Source organism: Seriola dumerili, unplaced genomic scaffold (assembly GCF_002260705.1).
Source record: "Seriola dumerili isolate Sdu_G_001 unplaced genomic scaffold, Sdu_1.0 BDQW01000035.1, whole genome shotgun sequence".
NCBI lineage: Eukaryota > Metazoa > Chordata > Actinopteri > Carangiformes > Carangidae > Seriola > Seriola dumerili.
Window position 1 is genome coordinate 3,281,158 of NW_019174290.1, and position 22,052 is coordinate 3,303,209.

Here is a 22,052-nt window from a genome sequence, read left to right on the forward strand (position 1 = left end):
TGAAACACTGTTATCACACATATGTAGAGTATGCACAGTTAGTTTGGTTGGATGCATGGCAGCACCAAGATTAACAAACTAAAAGGGCGACACACACAAGCAGAACATCACGTGCATCAAAACGCCTGCGTCTATTTCAAGGAACGCCTGCAGCAGAAAAACCTCTGTTCTCTGAATCTGGCACATCATGGCTACGTTACACCGGCTACTTCTGTTGGTATGGTGTGACCAGTGTGTCAAATGATGGGATGCAGCGGTGTGTTACCCTTTAATCACTCTTGTGTCAACAAGAGAAAAAACCCAGTGATGATGATTTTGCTCTGTTGTTACAGTATGTAGTCAGTTATGTACCAACAGTTCTGCAGGAGAAGGTCTTGGTGGAACTGCAGGAGGAGGCTTCGTCATCTCCACATGGGATGCAGCTGGACTTGGGTTTTGATTTGGGGCTTGATCTGGGAGCTTGAGTTCCACTGTGGGACTTGGAGGTTGAGGCTCTGGATTTTTCAGATTCTCGGCGCCCAAGTGGACAGAAATCGAGGCTGTCTGTGTTGGGGGCTGAGAGAGAGTGGGACCACTTTGTGGAGGTGGGAAAGTGGGCGGAGGGGAACTTGTGGTCTTGGTCTTAGGTTGGGGATCAAGGTAAGAATTGAGGTGAGCAGGAGGGTCAGGGATGGTGACTGGGGTTAGTTTGAGGGAAGACACTTTACGCTCCTGGACCTGGGCATTAGCAGTGGTAGATGCACTACAGTTGCTAATATCATTTGAGCTAGTGTGCTGGTGCGCCTTTTGCACTGAATTTCCACTGGTCTCTGAGAAGGAGTAAGAAGATGTGCTATTAATAGTGTAGGACTCTTTTAAAACTGCTCTCTCATTCTGAGTGAATGTTAGCATTCCAGGGCTAGAATCATTAGCCAGGGCTATGAGGGAGCTATAGTCTGGTGGGTTAGCGCCAGTGGGCGAGAAGTGATAACTGTCTCTCCTGGGGGGTGGCAATGGCAAGTGACTGATATCCTTATTTGCCAATTAGAAAGCAGCAGCCAAAACAAGTTCAAACAACAACAACGAAAAAATCATCAGTGAAAATCTTGATACAAATCATCAAATTAAATACTTGAAATAGAGAATGAAGAATAACCTTTTCCACCATTATGAAACAACGCCATCATTTTTGATTAAACTCTAAACAGCAGTAAAAACAATTCAACATGTGTCAAGTAGTGAGTGAGACATTCTACCTGTGTTGGTGACTTCTTGTCCTGCAGGTTGGGTCTGACACTGCGGAAGCCTTTGGCAGCAAGAGACGAGCTGCTGGCGTCTCCATTCTTAAGGCCATCTGTTACACTGCGGGACCGCCAAGAATCTGAAGATAATTTTAATCTAATTAACATCAACCACTACAGTGTGTTTGATTAACTTTTCTGGTCTCCTACGGGGTGTTTCACAACCTCTTTTGTCAAGTGCAATGTCAACAGTCTCCACCAAAATTCACCAACAGCAACAGAAACTTACCCAAGTCTGACGAGTGAGAATCACTCCCTGAGGAACAGAGAAGACATGACAAAAATAAATAACAGGAGTCAATGTGTGGTCACATTATCTCTGCAAATGTCAATACTGCAATAGGATTATATCTCAAGTAGTTACAAAATATACTGTCATCCCAAAAAATGCTTAAGATAATGTTTATTGTGACAAACAGAGACTTGATAATGGGGGTAAAGGAGTAGACACATCTGAAAAGACGAAACTGAAGAGGAAAAAGCACAGAACAGACAACATTTTTAATCCTGATTTTTATCCTGATGTGATGCACAATATCACCTGCTGTCATAACATTTTCGCATCCATGAGTACTCTGAGTACTGTAGTGAGAAGTTCGCAATCACTTGTAAGCAACTGCTGCGTCACCGGCTTTTACAACTAATAATTCTTCTCTTGTAGTTCACAGCTAGTCCACACAGAAATGAATGAATGTTTCCCTGTAAACTTTTGAGGATGGAAAACTACACTAATGCTTATGGTAAACTAACAAATAGGCGAGATTCAAGGTTCAAGATGATGTTGTCACAGACACCGCAGATCAGAAACTCACACAGCACTACCAGAGTGGGCACAGTGCAGATGGCTGATCTTTACGTGCGGTGCGTACAAATGTCCTCGGAGATCAGAGTTTTTGGCTCGATCATAGAAATGGGTGAGAAAACAAGAGTGCTGACTGCTTTCCATGCGCATCAGTTGTTGAAACATCACTTCACTCCCAAGATGAAGAAGGGACACGAGGAGAGTGATGTGAGCCCCATCATTGAACGTGACAATTAATGTCTGCACAGCAGAATGGTCACTGTGTGTTCTTGAGGGCTTTGGTTCATTTTTGTTCTGAATAAGAACCCACCCATGTCACTGAATCCAGGTGGCTGGTTAAGTTAGCTATCTCCAAGCAAAATAGACAACTGGTTTTAACAGTGGAGATGGTTAAGGCGGTGACCTCCGGCAGCGTTCCCTCACCTTCTTAAAACATCAAATTCAGGGACCTTTCAAGGACTTTCAAGGCCCAGTTCCCTCAAATTCAAGGACCTAACATGGCACAGTTTGATACACGGATCAAGGTTAATTACTGTTACACTATGAATTTTTATAAAGAGGACTAGCAGGCTGTACAGACACTCATAGACATCAATTAAAAAGACAGAATTATTTTTGCAGAGAATATATAAATCCAACCACTTTCAATGACCCATTTCTATATGTGTAATTTCATAAACTTTCAAGTATATCAAGGAACGGTGGGAACCCTGCTTCAGTCTGTAGTCTACAGTGTTGGGCCCTCTAAGCTCTTAAACCTGGTCTATCTGAGAGCAGCACATCAGCTTTCAGACGGTGTCCTACTGTTGTAAAAAGGAAGCTGACAGTGCCAGGATGCCTACATAGGTGCAGCTGTTAACCTGGGTGCTGACAAGGTGCAGGCACAGCACCAGGGAAAAAGAAAGTAGCTGGGAAAACTACACTAGCTGTAACCTCTAGAAGCCCAATAATACAGATTCAACTGTGCTCTGTAAAAAGCTTGTTGGTTATTCATCTTGACTTTAACTGTAAGTTCAAATTATTTTGTAAAGAGAATTTGGATGAAGAGGCTCATACATACAGCAGATCTACAGTGAGTTTGCTTGGGTAAAACCGAACCACTGATCAGGAAGAATTAAGCAGAATGCTGCCACTCTAGTGAACACACAGGCCTTTCCAAGTATAACATCTTAAGGTCAAGGGAGCTGTGTTATGTCTGACCAATCAATCCTGACAGAAGAGAAACAGTAACAGAAAAAAAGAAACAGAGCCAGGAAAAACAGTGATTAAAAAACACTTAGACAACAGGGAAAGTAGAATAAACGGCACATGAAGAGGGGGAGATGGTAAGAAGCAGGGGGGAGAGCATGACATATGACAGCTGTCAGAAGGAAGGAAGGAAGATTAATATCAACAACCGGTGGGTACAGTACCACTCTGGACTGATTTAGAAAGCAAAACAAGCCAAAGATGGAAGAGACTCAACGAAAGAAAATAAAAGAATTATACAATGAACTGATTCGAAAAGAATAGCATCTTGCAGTCCAAAACATTGCTTAAGCATACAGAGGCAGCCACAGACTATTTGAAAAGTATTTCAAATATGCCCAAAGCCATATCAGGTTGATGAAGCCCAAACATGAGTCTGAAAAACAACAAGCTACTTTTTTATTTTTATTTTTAAAAGACTTACCTCGGGCAGTTTAGCCGTGTCAGTTCCTTTAGTGGTCTGAATTTGACAAATTTAGTTCACTCTTCTTGTTTGAACATGTGTTAATTCGTTGTGTGTTTGTGAGTGTTAGTACCTGTGGCTAGATTTGGTGAGCTCTGGACCCTCTTCACGGGAGAGAGTATGAGTGACAAGGCCACGCTTTTGGGAGCGTATCCTCCGCTATCTGAGGAATCACAGCCAGGCAGGGTTGGATCAAAGAGGCAGAAGCAGCAGCGGCGGCAGCGGCAGCGGCAGCGGCAGCAGCAGCAGCAGCGGCAGCGGCAGCACACATGCACATGCATATGACACAAATGCAGGGCTACATGAGCACAAATGCATCCAGCCAAAGACATAACCCAAACAAGTGGCGGCAAAGCACATGCATTCAAAGAGCCTGAGTTTTACAGATTGGGTGGTAGCTCATAGAAAATGAGCCGAGGATTTGTGATGAAACTGATGCTCAGCCCAATGTTAAAAACTAAAGTTTGAAGTAAAAGCTTAAAGATGTTTCCGTCAGATATTGTATGATAAAACTGAAGATCCTAGATGCTTAGGTTTAAAAAAAATCATAAACAGTATAAGTGCTTGAGCAAGACTACCAACAACACTTAACATGAAGTACATTTGTTAATAGTGGAGAAGTCAAGTGTCAATTTGGTCAGTGTCAATTCATGTTTGAAACAGCTCCACCTGCCATCTAAACTGTAGTGAAATACCTTCAGTACAGTACAACAAGCTGCCACATATTTTCCCTCTTGCTTCCCATTGTCGTACCTATACTTACACAGGTAATTCTGAGGTGTGTGAAAAGCCGCTAACACTTAGATCAATTCTTTATAATTTAAACTATTGGATAATACAGGTTGTTTAAAATCTTTGAGTCTCCATCAAACTAATTTGTAATTCTGAGTTATTAGTAGGCTTTCAACCTTAGCAACACACTGAGCTATTTCTGTGTTCTATTGTATATTTCATATACAGACTAACAACCAGGTTGAGTAAAGCTAGCACTGGCGGTGGTGGTGTGTGGAGAAGGCTTGAATATGGATCACCCATCATTGATTCTCCGGCTGAAATAAACACTTCAGATCGGGACGACCGCCAGGTTGAGGACAGAGTTTTGGAAATGTATTGAAGGTTTAATGCGTCACTGTGGTTAAAAGCAACAACCTTACAATGCTCAATGATGCTTTTAGTCACAATAACTGTGGCCCAAAATGGACCGACACCAAAGTGGTGAAACAGGGTCAGGGTTAGAGTTACAGACTCATGCCTGTGGCAGAGGAAAAGAAGCACACATAGCAGCTTTTAAAATAGCGAGGTGGCCTGAAATGCCTGAACATATTGACTTTTTATTTTCAAGTATTATATGTAAACAATGGTTTTCAGGTCAGTGGATAAACAAATACTGACAATGTGATTATCAAACTTTGCCAAAAAAAAAAAAAAAAGAAAAAAGAAAAAAAAAGAAAGGACACGGACTGAAGGTGATGACTCCCCGACAATCTCACATAAGGTTTGTGTGTACATACCTGTATTCATATTGAAGAGCACTTCTTACTGATCCACTGCAGGGAGACACACTTTCCTGCAAAAACAAAAATTAAGTATTTCATAAAAAAAATAAATCACATACATTTTTTTACAGTGAAGGTTTTCAAGGACAGAGCAAACCATATAGTCTTTGCCAGTAATTTAGATTAACAAAATGTTTTATATTACATTTTTTGTATTAAATCTCAAATATTAGAAATATTTTGGAAAACTGACAGTTTCCTGCTGCCTACTGAGTCATTTGGTTTTCTTTGATTTAAACAGCACTGCTTAAAGAGCCAACATCTCTGTGCAGGGAGAGTCTGGAGAGATTAATGATGTTTAGGAGTACAAGTGCTATGTGCTGACATACTGCAAGTGACTGAAAGTCAGCTCAACTTTAGCTCCTTTCACACATTTCATCCCCCCCATCTTGAGAAAAACCGATAGGCTTGGGTGCAGACGTCCTGGACATGAAAAGCGAACTGATAAATGAACTTAATCATTAACTGAGTTCTGAACCACCATCCACATCTCGTAGTTGTTCAGTGATCTGTGTGAAGTGAACTGAAACGGTAATTCATTTTCATTATCAGGCTAAAGTGGCATAGACCTGTGACAGACCTCAGGTGCTTTTATTTCTTTTTGCCAAATGTGTGCAAGTGTTCTGTCAAAGACCTCCCAGTCGATATGTGCTTTCCCTTTCCTAAAAAACCTTACCCCTAACCGGTCATCTAACCACACCTAACCTTAGCCCCAACCCCATCCATGCAGGGGGGGGTGCTGCAAGAAACATCATCATTTCAATGAAAGGGAAACACTATTCAAGGGACAGACTCTTGAGCAGGATAGGAGGCTTAGAGAACAGATACATGGATACTATGGAATGGATATGAATGACCAGCAGACACTGATCAAACGGATTGGGAACGCCTGAGGAAGATTATGAGAGATTTATGAGTAATTGCTGCTAACAATGAGACACAGACTGACATGTAAAATGTTTGTCCTAAACAGAGATGTACTTCAGCTGCCTGCGATTTAGTGCAGCTGAAAAGAGTTCATAATATCTTCTCTTCCGAGTTGTGGAAGTGCTATATAGCAGGACTAAGGTCTGTCACTTACACACCTGGGCTGGGCAATTAATCAAATTTAATTTTCAATTACGATTTTGGCCTCCGAAGATTATAAAAACAAGATAATCACGAGAAAACGCTCATCGTGCTGCATTCTGTTTCTCAACAAATTTCCTCCCCCCAACAAAAACCATCCGGCGTTATTGGTTTTGCAATTGATACTTAAAAAATTAGGAAAAAATATATTTCATATTTGTTATTGCAACATAAAACTTCTCTTGCACGTTCACCAACTCCGTTTCTGATTAAGGTATTTGTCTATGATGCATCCCACGCTCAGATATCTTTAACTGTATCACGTATAACGGGAATAACTACTTCTGTTTTTTTCCTAAGTCAATGAGAAATCGTTGAATAATTGTGATCTCAATATTGTTCAAAATAATCGTGATTATGATTTTTGCCATAATCGAGGAGCCCTATTACACACTTTCCCTTTTACTTATGAATTACTATGCAGCACCATAAAAAAAAAAAAAAACAATTTAAATCAATACATACTGCCTGTCATGTTCAAAAAGATGTTTACGCCAAAGCCTAAACCCATGGAATCCAAATGTGGGAACATAATTTCTTCCATCTGAGTGAGAGGCTTAATGACCGTAGCAAATTCTTCAGATAGATGAAACATAAATAACAGAAATGGCACTGATAAATGACACAGAATGCCATGTTTACTTAACTGTACCCATATTTGATGCTTGTCTCATGCTATGTGGAGACCTTTTCTGGGAACTGTTGCAGTAGGTTTGAGTGATTTATATGAAGGGGGGGGGGGGGGGGGGGGCACATCAAAAGCCAAAGGCATAACACAGACTGTTGCATCGTTGTGTGAATACGTGCACAAGTGTCATCATGGGACTTGTGTGTATGACAGAAACTACATGTGACAGCCTACAGTGGCTACAGCAGGGATCATACATGTCTGGTATGTGAATAACCATGACATACACACGCTGTTAAAATCTTAGTGTAGATGGCTCCGGCACTATTTAATATAAAACATTATTACTGGGAGGATTTCAGTATCTTCATAACTGCAGATCTAATAAAGAGAAAAAGAGGAGGCACGGACAAAGTCACAAATATAATTGGTCAGTACACACTGTCTCAACCCAAATGGTGAAAATATAACTTGAGCTCCATTTGACCAAGATGTATTTTATCATTTTAATCCGGAAGAGAGAATGATAATCCGGCAATTCTTAATACTGTATAACAACATGTTTAGTTTTCAGAGAACAGGGTGAACACTTTATTGCACACCCACGCCAGGGATATTAACCGTAGAATACAATGCAAATTTTACCTTTCTGTTGTAAGCAAATCTGTGCAACTAGAGTTTGCACATCCAAATTAATCAGAGCGCTCTCTCACTGTCTATATTCAGGATAGGAGAAAAAAAAAATGCATAAAAGTTCCAGATAAACCTTCTTCAGTGTGTCAAGTAACTATACAGTTGAGTACAAAATTGATGTTACATTATATATAAAGTCTATGCACACATTTTATGTTTGCATATCATATTGTGTAATAATGTGAGTAATAAGCCCATAGCTGTTCATCTAAACAAACTGAAATTTTTCATTAAATATTTACTTCAACGCTATGACAACTTGTCACTGCACATTGACAAGTAAAGTCCTGATAATTGTGCTTATCTTTTACTGATGCTTATTTTGGAGAAGGTATGCAGCCATATTGTAACATGAATGTGTAAACTGGCTTGGCAGTTGGCTATAGTGATGAGTGGCACTAGATGGATGGTGTAACATTAACCCCATAACATTCCTGTAAAAATTTGCCTATCCATGATTGTACCTGCTGTTATGATTGGTTTGCCTCAATTGAATCACAGGAATATTAGCCTTTCAAAGATATGTCGCATGAGTACACACTTACACGTTGGAGTTACGCACATAGCACAGTCTAACATGCTGAAAATTTCACAGGCTCAATTCAGATGAGATGAGGGTAAACATCCAGATATCCGAGTGCCCATTTTTACATCTGATTAAGACTCATCATAAACTTTGTCCTCATGAAAAAATTATGACAATGAACACTGTTTGGTTGTGACAAGAAAACTTTTCTAATATAAATGGGATCCTGTAAAAATGACTTTTTCTCACTGTGGCAGCTCTGTATTTCCGCATGACAGAAGAGCAGCATTTCACAGCTTCAAGCCACAGTACGTCAACCGAGGCTTCTCATTAACACATGACACAGAAAGTGTTTCTGTTTCTGCATTTGGATCTCTCAGGCAAAACACAAAATACTGAGTTCAACTGGCACAACATTTCAATAAACTTGTGTTCTTAGCAACAAGTATCCCTTGTAAATACTGTATACAACCCTCCTAGAGTGACTATTATTAATAAAGCCTCATTTACCCAGACATACACCTATTTTGTTGCCAAATTGCAAAACACAGTTCATGCTGGTGAGGAGGAAGTACCATTACGTGAGGGACTACATCAAGCCACGCAGGACCTAGTCCTTACCCTCATACAGTATGCCCTCGTAAATCTATCTGTGAGAAACACACACACGCACTGGGGTAAATCATGGGTCTGGCGTCGCAGGCTGTCGGCGTCCAAATGATGGTCAGATTATAAACAGGATCATGTTTCTTGGGGACAGATCAGCGGCGACACAGCAGCTGTGGCCATGGTGTAATGTTATGGCTGGACATGGGAAGAAAATGCACCAGGCTCTACACCTCTGAAGACCTTAGACTATCTTTTCACATAAGACCTTTTTAAGCTTTTAAATACTGAATCAGATCATTAGCAGTGTATGCATTTCAGCATGCATATCACTGGCTAAGAGAGAGGCACCAAATGTTTCCATTAATATTCAGTGAGCACTTCTTCAAAAATAAGGATTAATGTAATACTTACAAGGGAAGTTGCAATCTTACAGTTTCTAATCTTAAGTGTCAATTCCCAGAATTTAATTCTGAATGAATATGAATGACTGACTAAATAAATAAATTGATGATAAACAAGAGACTTATTTTCTCAGAAGTTATTTTCAATTCTAGTCCTAGTTTCTTTGGCCAAAGCAGTTTCTTTCAAGACATTTTATATTCTTACTTTGCTGTGGTTTATCAACCGGCTGTAATTTAGGCATTGGTAGGCCACTCTGGAGACTAGTGTGTATAATTACTGAGTGTAATAGCTGTGGGACTGCAAATACACAAGTCAGAGCTATGAGCCACAGAAAGCCGTGAGGTCCAACACCACGAGCTCATCAAGTCTCATTAGCGTGTTGAGTGACCAACTGGGACCCATTTGGTTTGTATCAGTGGAGAAGTAGGGTTTGCACAGTGAACATTTAGAAACATAAGTCAGTGTAGTAGCTGTGATAGGACGCTCATCCTCCTGTGTTTATTGTTGATTTGAACTCATCATGGCAATGGCCAGTTCCCTCGCCTCGACGACACAGCAGAGTTTTAACATTGTTGACCTTGTAGACACAAATTCAACTCTGAAGACAATAGATGAATCACAGTGAGAATGTGGGAATTTTCATTTGTGATCTGTGTCTGAGTGTGCTATTTAAATTACCTCATAAAGTTAGAGTGGAGACTTTGATGACAAAGTTGAGCTTAATCAACACCACTAGAGACAGAGATTAAAGCAGATCAGAGAGTGGAAAGAACCACTATCTTTGCCCTTATTAACAAAAATATTTAATTTAGCGAGGTCCTTATACTAAAAGAAATGTGCTGATGAAAAACAAAAGAGAAAAAAAATAGAACATTTAGAACAACATAACCCAGACAGTATGATTATCAAAAGAAAGGAAACAAACAAAAGGAAGGAAAGAAAGAAAAAAACAAACATGTTCTCAAAGAGCACGGGCCGGGATGCCATTACTCACTGGCTGCCTGCCTTGGCATAGACAAAACAAGAGTCTAAAAACAAATGTGTCACCATTCCTCTACGAGAAAAAGTATAGCAATGAAAACAAGAGAAGTAATAATAACGCAACAATCTCAATCAGCATTTCAGAATTTCACATAACCTTTTCACATGCTGGATGGGGAAATCTTCCTCCGTACACAGCTGGTCCCATTTACGAGACAAGGAGATACAAGGATTATACTTACTGTACAAGGCCACATACGACGTGGTACACATGCATTTGCGATGAGACCCCAGTAATTGCCAAAACTAAATAATTAAATGCATCTTTACAAAATAAATCCTCCAACAACTGAGCACAACAAAACATATCAATGATTACATAAATAATCCAATAAACTATAAAATAACAATTCAACAATCAGATTAATACTATAATTTACCGCAGTTGAAATGTTTTTATTTTAGTTCATTACCTTAATTATAGCTAGTTTAATTTCTAAATGCATGTGTAAAGACAGCAGGAAAGAGTGAACAGTCATTGGAGATAAGCCGACTATGGCCTCAAGGGTCCCGACCCTGGAGTGGTCACTCAGACTGAGACATACCCACAGGATGTCAACAGATTAAGCTCCTTAGCAAATCTATTTAAAGACCTCACCAAAAAGTCATTGGATAGATTCTATTCAGCTGTTCCTATAAAAGACAAGATTGTCAGCTGTTACAAGCTTAATAAGATTTAAAAAAAAAAACATTCTGGCAAAAATATTACAGGACACAACATGCAATATATGTATAATCAGCAGTGTTGCTCTGTAGTCAATATTAGTTACAAGCCTGGAAATTTGATGGGAATAAAACTGAAGCACAAAACAGAGCAATCTCTAAAATCTTACAGTAGGAATCAGAGAGAACAAATCTTGCTTCAACAAGGCAACAGAATGTCCCTGGTGATCCAACATAAATCTCAGTTGAGACATAGCTAGCCTTAAACCCAGCTGACAGGGAGAGTGACCCCTCCAAAAAAGGCAGAATTTAGAATTGCTTCAATCCTTAATTACTGGATCGGAGCCAAGTTATTTTAGTGGTGCATTTTTGTGGTAAAAATGTGGAGCACGCAGGGTTGTGATGTGAAAAAAAGAAAAAGAAAAAGAAAGAAAGGCTTGGGAATCATAATAAGAGTCTAGCTATAGCTCATTACCCATTGTGCTTTAAGTGGACATGGTATTTTACAGCTTCAAGTATTTCTAGTGCTTCAAGTATTCATGTTAGACATCAGCCAAACAAGTTAACATTTCAACAGCAAATAATTCAGTGATATAATACAACAATACAGGAGGACAACTGTAATATTTTGGGATTAGCAGTTCAGAGTTCTACAGTGAACTTTAGGAAATGACACTCACATCCCAAGACTTGGATCACAGTAAGTCATTAAACACTCACAGTCTTGACGCTTTACTTAAAGTCACTACAGGCAGAAGAAACTTGATAACTTTCAGTATACCCTGTGAGCCTCTTAGCAGTGGAGCATTACATCAGCTGCTGCAAAGACAACTTGTCACTTGTTGTCTCCCATTTCCAAACTTTCTTTTTGAACAAGTTAATAAAATGATATTGGCCTGACAGACAACTACCTACTGGAGTGTGGCTACGTAGTACAGTGGATCAATGCATCTTGATCATACATTAATAAATAATGAAGCTGATTTTTTTCAAGGATGTAGGGTTTTTTTTTTTTGCCAAAAATGTAAAGCAACAACATCAACCCATTGTTAATGATTGTTGTAGAGACGCTTTGCTAAAGGTTATGAAGTAAAAGTTAGGCCTTCTTATATTCAGTGTGCTGCCATGGTTTATATAGGTTTTTAAGCTTTGTGGCCTTCATTTGAATTTAGAAAAGCAAATAACCCTGAACACTAAAAATACATTAAATATTGAGCCAAACTATGGCTTAAGGAAAACAAATACAACACATATAGGGGATTTATTGCATTAATAAAAACTGAGAAACATCTTTTTCTGTTTCAGTGCAGAACTACAGTGTCAATCAAATTCTACTTCATTCAAAGTAGTGTTTTAAACCTCTCTTTCACACAAATACAAAGCCAGTTGTTGTTAGATGCAGGTCTTTCTTCTTTTTTTTTTTTTAAATTTATTTTATTTTATTTTAATTTTTTTTTATCAGGACCATGTAAGTGCTCTGCCACCACATTACTGCCACTAGTTGAACAACAGCCATTTCCAACAAAGTCTCTGTTATCAGCGTTGTTTGTTCAACCTTGCCACTCATTAGCAGACCCCCCTCTGGCTGTATGAATGGATAGTGGAGGTCAATACACTGACCCTGCATGCCCACTCACTGTCCATACTGCAAACAACAGAGGCCCATGTGTTCTGCAGATTGCATCACAACCCCACTAACGAGCAGAGCCATTGGCCTGAGAGCACTAATGCAATTATGCAACACAAGCCCGGGTACTGAGTCGGGGCTATGGGCGAAGAAGAATGAATCGGATGTGACAATTCGTGGGTTTGTTATTTGACTATTTCTATACAGAGCTGAAGATGCATTTACTGTATACTGCTCTTGATGTTCATGAAGAGGAATAGAGAAAAAAAAAGATACATAAAAAGATGGAATACAGACAAGAATTAAATATAAATGGAAATGAAATAATGAACACAGAAAAGGTTATAGATTACAGAGCAGAAGAGAGATTATAAAAAGGAATATGATTGATGAAATACTAAATAAATGACATAGGAGGTCCATATCAGCACGTAGTATTATGTAATCTGTCTGGCTAAAGCCATCTGGGGATACACAGCATCACCAGTAAACAGCATCTCTAAAGCTGTCACCGTTTCATCTCTTCTCCTGTGTGGCACCAATGTGTCATCAGAGACCTAATGGAGCGGTCTTTTGGGAGAATGCAGAAATTAGGACATTAGGTTTTTCAAACTCGGGGATAGCAAACAATCCTTTCTAAAGAATGAAGGAGGATGGTGAAGCAAATATAGACTCTCTGCTCTTCCAGCTAAATTCTCTGTGAACACTATACAAGGCAAAGAAGCCTTGTACATCATTACCGTTCAACATCTTATTCATATTCTGTATGAAGGTTTGGTTATGTAAAAAATTTGATATCTTAGAAAGAAAATCAACTCTTTATATCTCATCTATATCCCATTTTAGAGTATTTAAGAAAGACATTTGGAAGTAGTTTGCACATTTGAAGTAAAACACTAAAATGACTATCACTTGTGACTAAAATTACATTCTCCATACATAGTCTGGATTCCCCAGGTACCAGTGTTAAGTGTCGAGCATGAAGATAAGAGGAACTTGATTAGCAGTGGTGCTATATTTACTGCCATTAGACAGGACCCTTTACCCTCTAAGGTGGTCCTGATCATCGGGAAAATCTATCTGTGTAATCTTTATGTTCTCTGGGTGTCAGGCAGGATATACTACCATTTCAACATTTTTAAATTCCTGAAATCCAACATAGGGTTAAAGATAATCAGTAAAGTTCACAGTCCAAAAAGAAAATGTCATTATTCGTTTGACAATGTGGAATATCAATTGCTTTGCATAAACTTTAGAATATGAATGTTTATGCGTGGGCTGCAATTGTAGATCTCAAACTCTACAAGACCATCCTGTAAAGTCTAATGCACAGAGGCATCTACTTCAAAGGTATTGTGCATGTCAGAGCAAGGAAAATGCCTGTTTACTGTGAGTATCGCACATGAGACTGAAATTCAAGAGCCTAAAGGCAACTTTTGAATGTCTTTGTACTTTTGTACATCAGCTTTTAAACAAATACTCCATATCAGGAAGGAATGAGGAAGAGGAGGGTCACAACAGAGTAACAGTAACAAGGGAATTAAAGTTGAAAAGTACTGTTAAGCTAACTGATTTTATGGGCACACATATGTCAAAGCATTTTGTACTTTATTCTACATGTAAATAAATAAATCATGACTTATTTTGGTGTCTCTCCAACAGATGAAATATACTTCCTAGACCCACATCACAGGTGATACAGATCCAACCAAGCAATCAGGCCAGCTCTGTCCCAAATAATGTAGCTTAGACTAACCACAGAGTTTTACAGGAGCACTGTAAAGTTCTGTTAACTAATAAAGTTTTACTGGTATTGGATTTAATCATTTTATGTATTAAAAATGCCAAATTTGCCATGGAAAAATGGGGTGTAAACTGTGACATTTACATGGAACAGACAAATAGCCTCTCCCTATAACAGGTCCAGAGGAAAAGGGAACCAAACGAACCATGATACGAACCGAGCTTGGGAACCACCCCTTACTGTGTACCCAAGGGGTCAAGGTGACATTCCACAACACCTCTGAGACTGGCCCTAATGGAGGGATTGGTACATGGCTTTTGTTGAGTGGGAAAGAGGAGACCATGAAAAAAAGGGTGTAACAAGAGATGGAAGTATGTAAAAAGGAGAGAGGGAGGAAAATGAGATTCTGGGGCAAAATTATGTGAAGACAAAGAGGTAAAGGGAAAGACGACAGGAAGAGTTTTAGGGATTGAACTGAAACATTTAGTTTATCAAGATATAAAAACATAACATTAAGTTCAACTGGTGAATTTCTGTTGTGTGTATATCTAACTTACATTTTAAAGTTAAAACATAAAAACTTCTAAATCCTCAAAACTGTACTCTAAGTTATTTGCTGATGCTATTTCCGAGGTGACCGCAGTAAAAACCACTGTTTTTATTTGACACCATTTCCACTGTCCACTGTCACAAAAGACAAAAATTCCACTCTTGGTCTATAATTGTGGGTTTTGGCAGAACAGATAAATACAATTCCCATTTTGGTGTTTGGGCTGTAAAAACTATTCAGGCCTCTTTTAATTTGCTTCCTCTTTAAAGCATCGATGTGTTCATAACAAGTAAATATAGACGTGTCACAAATCAGTAAACAGCAATGTGAGATCTGTGTTTGTGTGTATTCAAACATGACATCAAAGCAACACTTCAAAATAAATCAGATATACACATATTGAAATATTATATGTATATTCTCGCATGGATTAACAATGTCAGTTAAACCTGTACTGGTCAGTCTATAGTCCACTTTTAAAAACAGGACTTAAAGTTTAAAGGTTCTCCTGAGTTTTGGCACGAAAATGCACATAAGCACATTATTTATTAATCTCCTGTGACATTTAATCCTAAAAGCCTGACCTCTCGACCAGCAGAGTGCAGGTGCAACAGTCCATCAAGCAGAGAAAATGTAACTCTTACCGTCATAAAATCAAGAGACTGGAGACTTGCTAAGAAGAGTCAGGTATAGGTGAGCTCTGTGCACCAGCACCTTTCCTTTCTCTTTCTCTTCTTCTATTCCTCCTCACTCTGCTCAGGATAAGTCTCTCCTCCCGGTCAAGCTTTATTCCCAGATCTTTCCCCGTTTAATGCCTGGGAAGCACAGAGACAACAGAATGAGGAGAAAGTTAGAGAGCCAAAGAGAGGGAGTGACAGGGAAAGAGAGTTCCCTGTTTGGGTGAAGCAGTGATCAGATACGGCTATTTTCAGACTGAGGCATGCTCGTCTATGAGACTGGAAAGTTACCCCCCAGTGTAGATGGGTGGGGGCAAAGTGACAGGGCTGACTATCTCTATTTTACCACACTCACAAGTTTGCATGCATGCATACCATGTAGTATGCACACTCATGCACGCAAACACAGGCTATTTCTACACACACATTCACTCACTGTACATACAACAACAGAGTCACACATACATATTGTAATTCTATGGTACAGTGACACCAGGTAGGTGCACCTTTGATAAGTTATGTATTGTTAAATGGGGTGTTAGAGAGCCCCCCCCCCGGGCTTTAATGTCACACAGTCGTCAATCTCATCAGTGTGGGGCTATGTGAAGTGGCCTACTCCACACGGAAACTGACAGGAGTGTCAAATTCTTCTCACATGAGATTTTCTTTCACTTTCTGTTGCTGACACTTTGATTGCCTGTCAGGAAAGGCCGGTCAGTGATGTACACGCATACACAAGGAGAGGCACAAACAGCACCCCTTCCCTTTTTATCACAAACAAGCCATGTGCATGTGGAGGCTGTAAATATATACAGACTAATTATATATCCACTCACCTGTGTCATTAATAATCTTACTGCTGTGTAATTCATATGGGAATGTATATTTGGAAATTACCACACACATACACACTCAGGTCTGAATATACACAGGAGAGAGGTCAGCCAGAAGCACCTCTAGACCCCAGACTCCGTGCTATTCCCAGAATGATGATGTAACTACTGCTATTAGCATCTCACATTTAGAGACTGGATACCTAAAACCAGCCAGGCAGCTACTGTGCAATATGCTATTTGAACCACTTCCACCTCCCCCCTTCACACCCTCACTCGACAACAAACAAAACGGGCACAAAAATCAGCAACTAACAAATTACTGCATGGTAGGGTGCAGGAAGAGTTCAGCAGTCACTACAAAAGGAAATTCATTAACTCATGGTAATGCAGCTCTATTAATGGCATGTGAATGTTGATAAGACTGCTGAATGGTGACTTATTTGCCCCGACAAAAACAGATAGCCAAAACAACTGATTCAAAGTATGACTATTATGGTTACTGATTTTGCCTGATTTCAGCCTTAGTCAACGAAACAGTGAAGTGACATCAACTTAATTCACTGCCTTTCTTTTGATAGCAGTTGTATGGTCCTACATCCCAAATGGATCTATCAAAGTCTATCAAAAATAATAACTTTAACTGGGTCAGCAACAAGTACCTTAAATATATGAAGCCACAAAGGTAAACATCTAAACTTCTGGACAAGTTCAGCCAAATGTCAACCTGTTGTCAACCATTAAATCAAGCACTGACGGACTTAGTTGAGTTGTCCTGGATCAACACTATCTGTGTAGGCTTTCATCATGCTTATGATGAAGTGGTAATGTAAAAATCTACACAGGCACAGATGGCTCCAATGATGATAAGTAGCGCTCCTTCTACAACTATGTCCTCCCAAACACCCAGGCTTCAGACCTTGGGGTTTCCAGAGTGCTCTACAGTGATCAGTGTGTCAGCAGACATGATCAAATAGCAGCTGCCCCCCCAGAACTTTCTGGTCACGTGCCAAGGATCAGTGAGGTATGGTGAAAAGCTGACGAGTGACAGGTGCTAATGATGCAACCTTGGGGCCAGAATTAGGGGAGTATCAGGGGACCAATAAAGTAATGAAGAGGTAAAGCACCTGAGTTTAGTTATTGATTATTATATTTTTACTTCAGATATTCTGCTTTAACCTACTTGAGACTTCACAGAAGTTGACCAACAAGAGCTCCATCAACATCTGAACGAACACAACCCAAAGTTTCTGACCTTTGAGGGATGTAACTTTACAAATCTAGATCAGATCCCTCGTGCATCTAAACTACGAATGATTTATAAAAAAAACAACTAAAACCATCATGACACAACAGCAGCTTGGGAATGATCTCATTAAACTAGCAGAGCAAACTATTTTTATAGCAAGTGACACACACTCACACTCAAACGCACCGACACTTTGACCTATGAGCCACTCCGGACGACAGTGGCTGCGTCGACATGGTCTCACCCGTACAGTTTCAACACCTAATTCATTATCAGCTTCTGCAAGGCCCTGCCATTTCCAGTTAAGTAAGTGGCGGGATATAAAAAGCAGAGGAGCTGTGCATGTTCACATTAGTAAGTGTCACTTACTGGAAAACACTTAAACCTGGGAGCAGATCAAAAAAGGAAAAAATACATCCAAAACTATATAACTCAACAGGCACAGCGCCAAAGTATTGCTGCTTTGGAAGTGCAGAAACAGTGCAGAGGAATATGAGCTAGGATCTCAAATGTGTTATGCATTCATAGGTTTAACAGAATTTTTCTTTTTTACAAGTAGTTTAAGAATACAGAAGTATTTAGCTTGAGTACGTAGCATTTAGCTTGACTCTCAGCCTTTAAAAATTGACTATTTTGAGCTGTGATGGCCTGCATACTACAGTTGTTGTGAAATGGTAAAACTATGTTGTTTATTCCTCAGGTGTTTCTCCATTGTCCATGATCTGCCAGCACAAGGCAGCAACATCATCTAAACTGCAGCATTTCAAACCTACACATGTACTAAAGGCAGTCTTCTAGTCTTCTTTCTCCAAGCTGGGCAGGATAGGCTCCTTAATTCCTCTGTGTAGTGTTGCTAATCAGTTTAAAGTATATCCCGATCCTCGACTACTTAAAGACCGTTTTTAAATTCAGCCTTTTTATAGTGTTCTGATAAACTGGCGCTTGTTATTAAGACCAACGAAACTGATAAATTGAAACTGACTGGACTGAAATTGTATTTAGATGCCAGGATAACTATGAAAAATACAAGATGTACCAGTAAATGAACTTAACTGGACTGAACATTTCTGAGTTTTAAGATATCAAACAACTAAATCCTCTAGTACATTGATATGTCAATGTAGTGGTGGTCACTTAGCCCATCTTAGAAGGTCTTGATTTTCTAGAAGTTGGAGGCATTCATTTCATTTTAAAACACAATTAAAATGAAATGCACAAAAAGAATGTGCATTTCATGCATTTTATGTTGGTAGCCACTTTTAGTTTTTCATAATTATCTCATTAATTGATAGATACACAGATCATTATTGTGACATTCCAGTAACCAACAATGATTGATCATCCCAATAATTTCAAAAACAGACGAATATCTTCAAGTTTCAAGTTTTAAGTTAAAAAAAGTTGAGCAGTTTAGGTAACAGTCACAAGCAGCTCAGTAAGCTCTAAAGGATTGGGTTATTGAGAAAGCTCAGGGAGCAAGCATGTCCTGCAGGCGGCCCCTATTATCAGCTAGACTAAGAATTAGGCAAGCTTTTCACACACCACTTGAGCCATGACATCAGCCTCTGAGGAAGAGGAGAGAGAGGGGAAGATATAAAGGAGCAAGAAGGCAGCAGAGGGACAATGAGAAAAGAGAGGGCACCAAAACAAGGAAATAAAGGACAAAGGAAAATTAAAAGGAATGTGTGTGTGTGTGTGTGTGAGAGAGAGAGAGAGAGAGAGAGAGAGAGAGATGAGTGAGTGAGAGATAAATAGATAAAGAGAGTGTCAGGGAGAAAGAAAGTGAACGAGTAACCCCCTGTTACATTCTGTACTTTCAGAAGAAAATGTATCACATTCTCCTATTCCCTGATGGCCTGCCTTGATCCTCTTTCCTCCTCTCACTCTCTCTCCTTCGGCCTGTCTCACTGAAACATACATGTACACACACACACACACACACACACACACACACACACACACACACACACACACAAGCTGTCTCTCTCAGTAACCCTAAACTGGCAGGTGCAACTGAGTTAACGCTAACAGAGACATACTTTCTGGCTCATTGGTCATCAATCAAGTCAAAATGCTATGATCGCCCATTAAGTGTGTATATTTAAGCCCCTATGAGAGGCTGTTTATTGGTGCAGCAGCCCCTCATGAGACAGATAGCAGCCAACTGTTGCTTGTCATATTGGCGCCCGCCGTGTCACTTCCTCTCCCCCTGACAAGTATGCAATAAAATACTACATCAATATCACAGACCAGGAAAGCCTACAGCACACTTACTCACACACACACAATAACACACTCACAGGCCAGGTAGGCCACACTGGGAGTGGTATGAGGTTCCCGGAGTGATAGTGTTACATTTTGTGCATCCTGGACACCTCCCCACTCTCCCTGTTCACCCAGCATTCAAATGGGTTTTACAGATACCAACCATCTCTGCTAGCCTTTTGTTTTGTTTCCTCATTACATCATCCTTTCATATCAGTTAGCAGGTGGCACCAAAGAAACATATGAGCTGACAATTCCTTATTGTTTTCTGATGTGCATCTAGAGAATACATAGGCAACACAGCTATAGATAAGTCTTAAGATGTTACATGAAATGCACCACTGCGGTAGCACTGATCTCTCAGGACCCTATGGATTTTCACTCTAGCCCTCTATAAATGAGAGACTGTCTGATTTGAACCTTTGATGGCAGGTGAATGCAACAAGCATCAGCAGGAATGAGGAAAAATTCAATATTTACAGTTCCCCTGTGAGGTACTGGCCTTCACAACACAGAATGTATCTTGGGGTTACTAGTGTTGATATCATAAATTAGAGTAGCTCCACAAGGTACAAAACAAAACTCAATAAGTCCTGTTTTCTCGAAATGAAAGCCACTGGGGGAAATAACCTGCAATACAGACCAAACAAAGCATATTTTTTTTTTGCATTATTGCTCTAACAATAGAGATTATCCTAAGCATTTGGGATGTAGGTTAAACATGGATATCTCAATTCATGTTCATTACTTTCAAGCAGGCTACTGCACACACTCATGCTCACGGTTTTACACTGCTAATGTTAAGCAACATTTCTCTTCTCCACAGCTTAAAATGCCTGCGGTTTCAGTATTTAACATCATCCCAGCCCTGACCGCATCTTCATTTAATGCACTAGGAGCAGCAATCCACTGGAATGCACTTTAGAGGAACCTTACCGCATCCCAGATGAGCTGATTCATTTGCTGTGGTATCGGCGATTACAACCACAGGGTCATTGTTGTTTGTAACGCACTTAAAAACACTCAAAATAGCCTAGTTTACCTCTTCACAACAAGAAAGTGAGCTGTGGGTCAGGTCCGCTGCAGCTGCTAAAAGCGGCGCGGAGGGAGAGATAGAGCTTTAGCCCAACAATATTGCTGTACCTACCTTACGACGACTGCCCCTTAATTCCGCAACATCTCATCAGGTAAACAGCCTCTTCCGTGTGAAATGAATGAAGTCCTCACTCGAACAAGCGCAAAAGTACACACACAAACGCAGCGAGCCACGGCGTCTCGGAAGCTAACGCGGTGTCCGTGTGATGAAACCGTACACCTGTTTTTCGACGCGCATGGATGTTGCCGGTGTCGGTCAGCTAACTGAAGGCAACTCCCTCTCTCGGGGGTCACTGCTGGTGGGGGGATAGCGATGCAGTGAAGCCGTCCTGTCCCCCTTACCTCACAACATAAACCTCCAGGGAAGAGAGGTGACGACGCGGCGGCACAATTAGTTACCGCATGCCTTTTTTTCTTTCTTGACTACAAGCGCCAGTGGCACCGCGGCCCCACACCACTCTACTGGCTCTAAAAAGCACTCGCGTCTATCCAGAAATGGACTGAACCTGCCTCCCCGTTTCCGTTTTTATTATTGTTGAATGATGCCGTGGCTTCGTGCGCAAAATGGCCTCTGTTATTTTCATTCAGCAACAGTCTACCGCGAGCTTCTCATTGGGTCTTCGTGTAGCCATGGCAACGCCCGCGGTTCAATCACTGTTCGCAGAGGACACACAGTAGGCCTGTGTAGCCTACAGCTCACCGCTAACAGGAAAGTGCCACTTTAATTTCTATCCGCAGTATAAACATACAAAAGACTGACCTCAGCTCAGCTTAAGGAGGATACAGGCTGTGTGTTAATGCATATGTCTGGGGATAATCTATATTTCTCTGGGTGTCAACACATTACATGAAAAGACCAAAACCAACAATGAAATGATCCTACTATGTTTAGGGCTAGGTGTCACAGACACAGAAAGTTTCACTGTGAGACAGACTACCATATTTAACTTTTAAGTGAATTTGTTGACAGTAC

The 22,052-nt window shown here is 40.1% G+C and overlaps 1 protein-coding gene across 9 annotated transcripts in view; it reads right to left on the reverse strand.

Moving 5' to 3' along the window:
• The window catches only part of sorbs2 (sorbin and SH3 domain containing 2), a 47,299-nt gene extending 25,721 nt beyond the window's left edge, over nt 1–21,578 (reverse strand). For 3 of the 9 annotated variants that reach the window (XM_022738115.1, XM_022738112.1, XM_022738110.1), the window contains exons 1-6: nt 21,132–21,577; nt 15,605–15,775; nt 5,305–5,360; nt 1,510–1,536; nt 1,236–1,360; nt 352–1,011 (exon numbers count right to left, since the gene is read on the reverse strand). In XM_022738115.1, the coding sequence (XP_022593836.1) occupies nt 352–1,011; nt 1,236–1,360; nt 1,510–1,536; nt 5,305–5,314 (822 nt within the window). In that variant the 5' untranslated portion in view covers nt 5,315–5,360; nt 15,605–15,775; nt 21,132–21,577. Of the gene's footprint in view, nt 1–351; nt 1,012–1,235; nt 1,361–1,509; nt 1,537–5,304; nt 5,361–15,604; nt 15,776–20,920; nt 20,958–21,131 lie in introns of those variants that run through there. The other 6 variants (XM_022738116.1, XM_022738113.1, XM_022738118.1 and 3 more) reach the window with 4 other exon arrangements.
• Between the last annotated feature and the right edge of the window lie 474 nt (nt 21,579–22,052).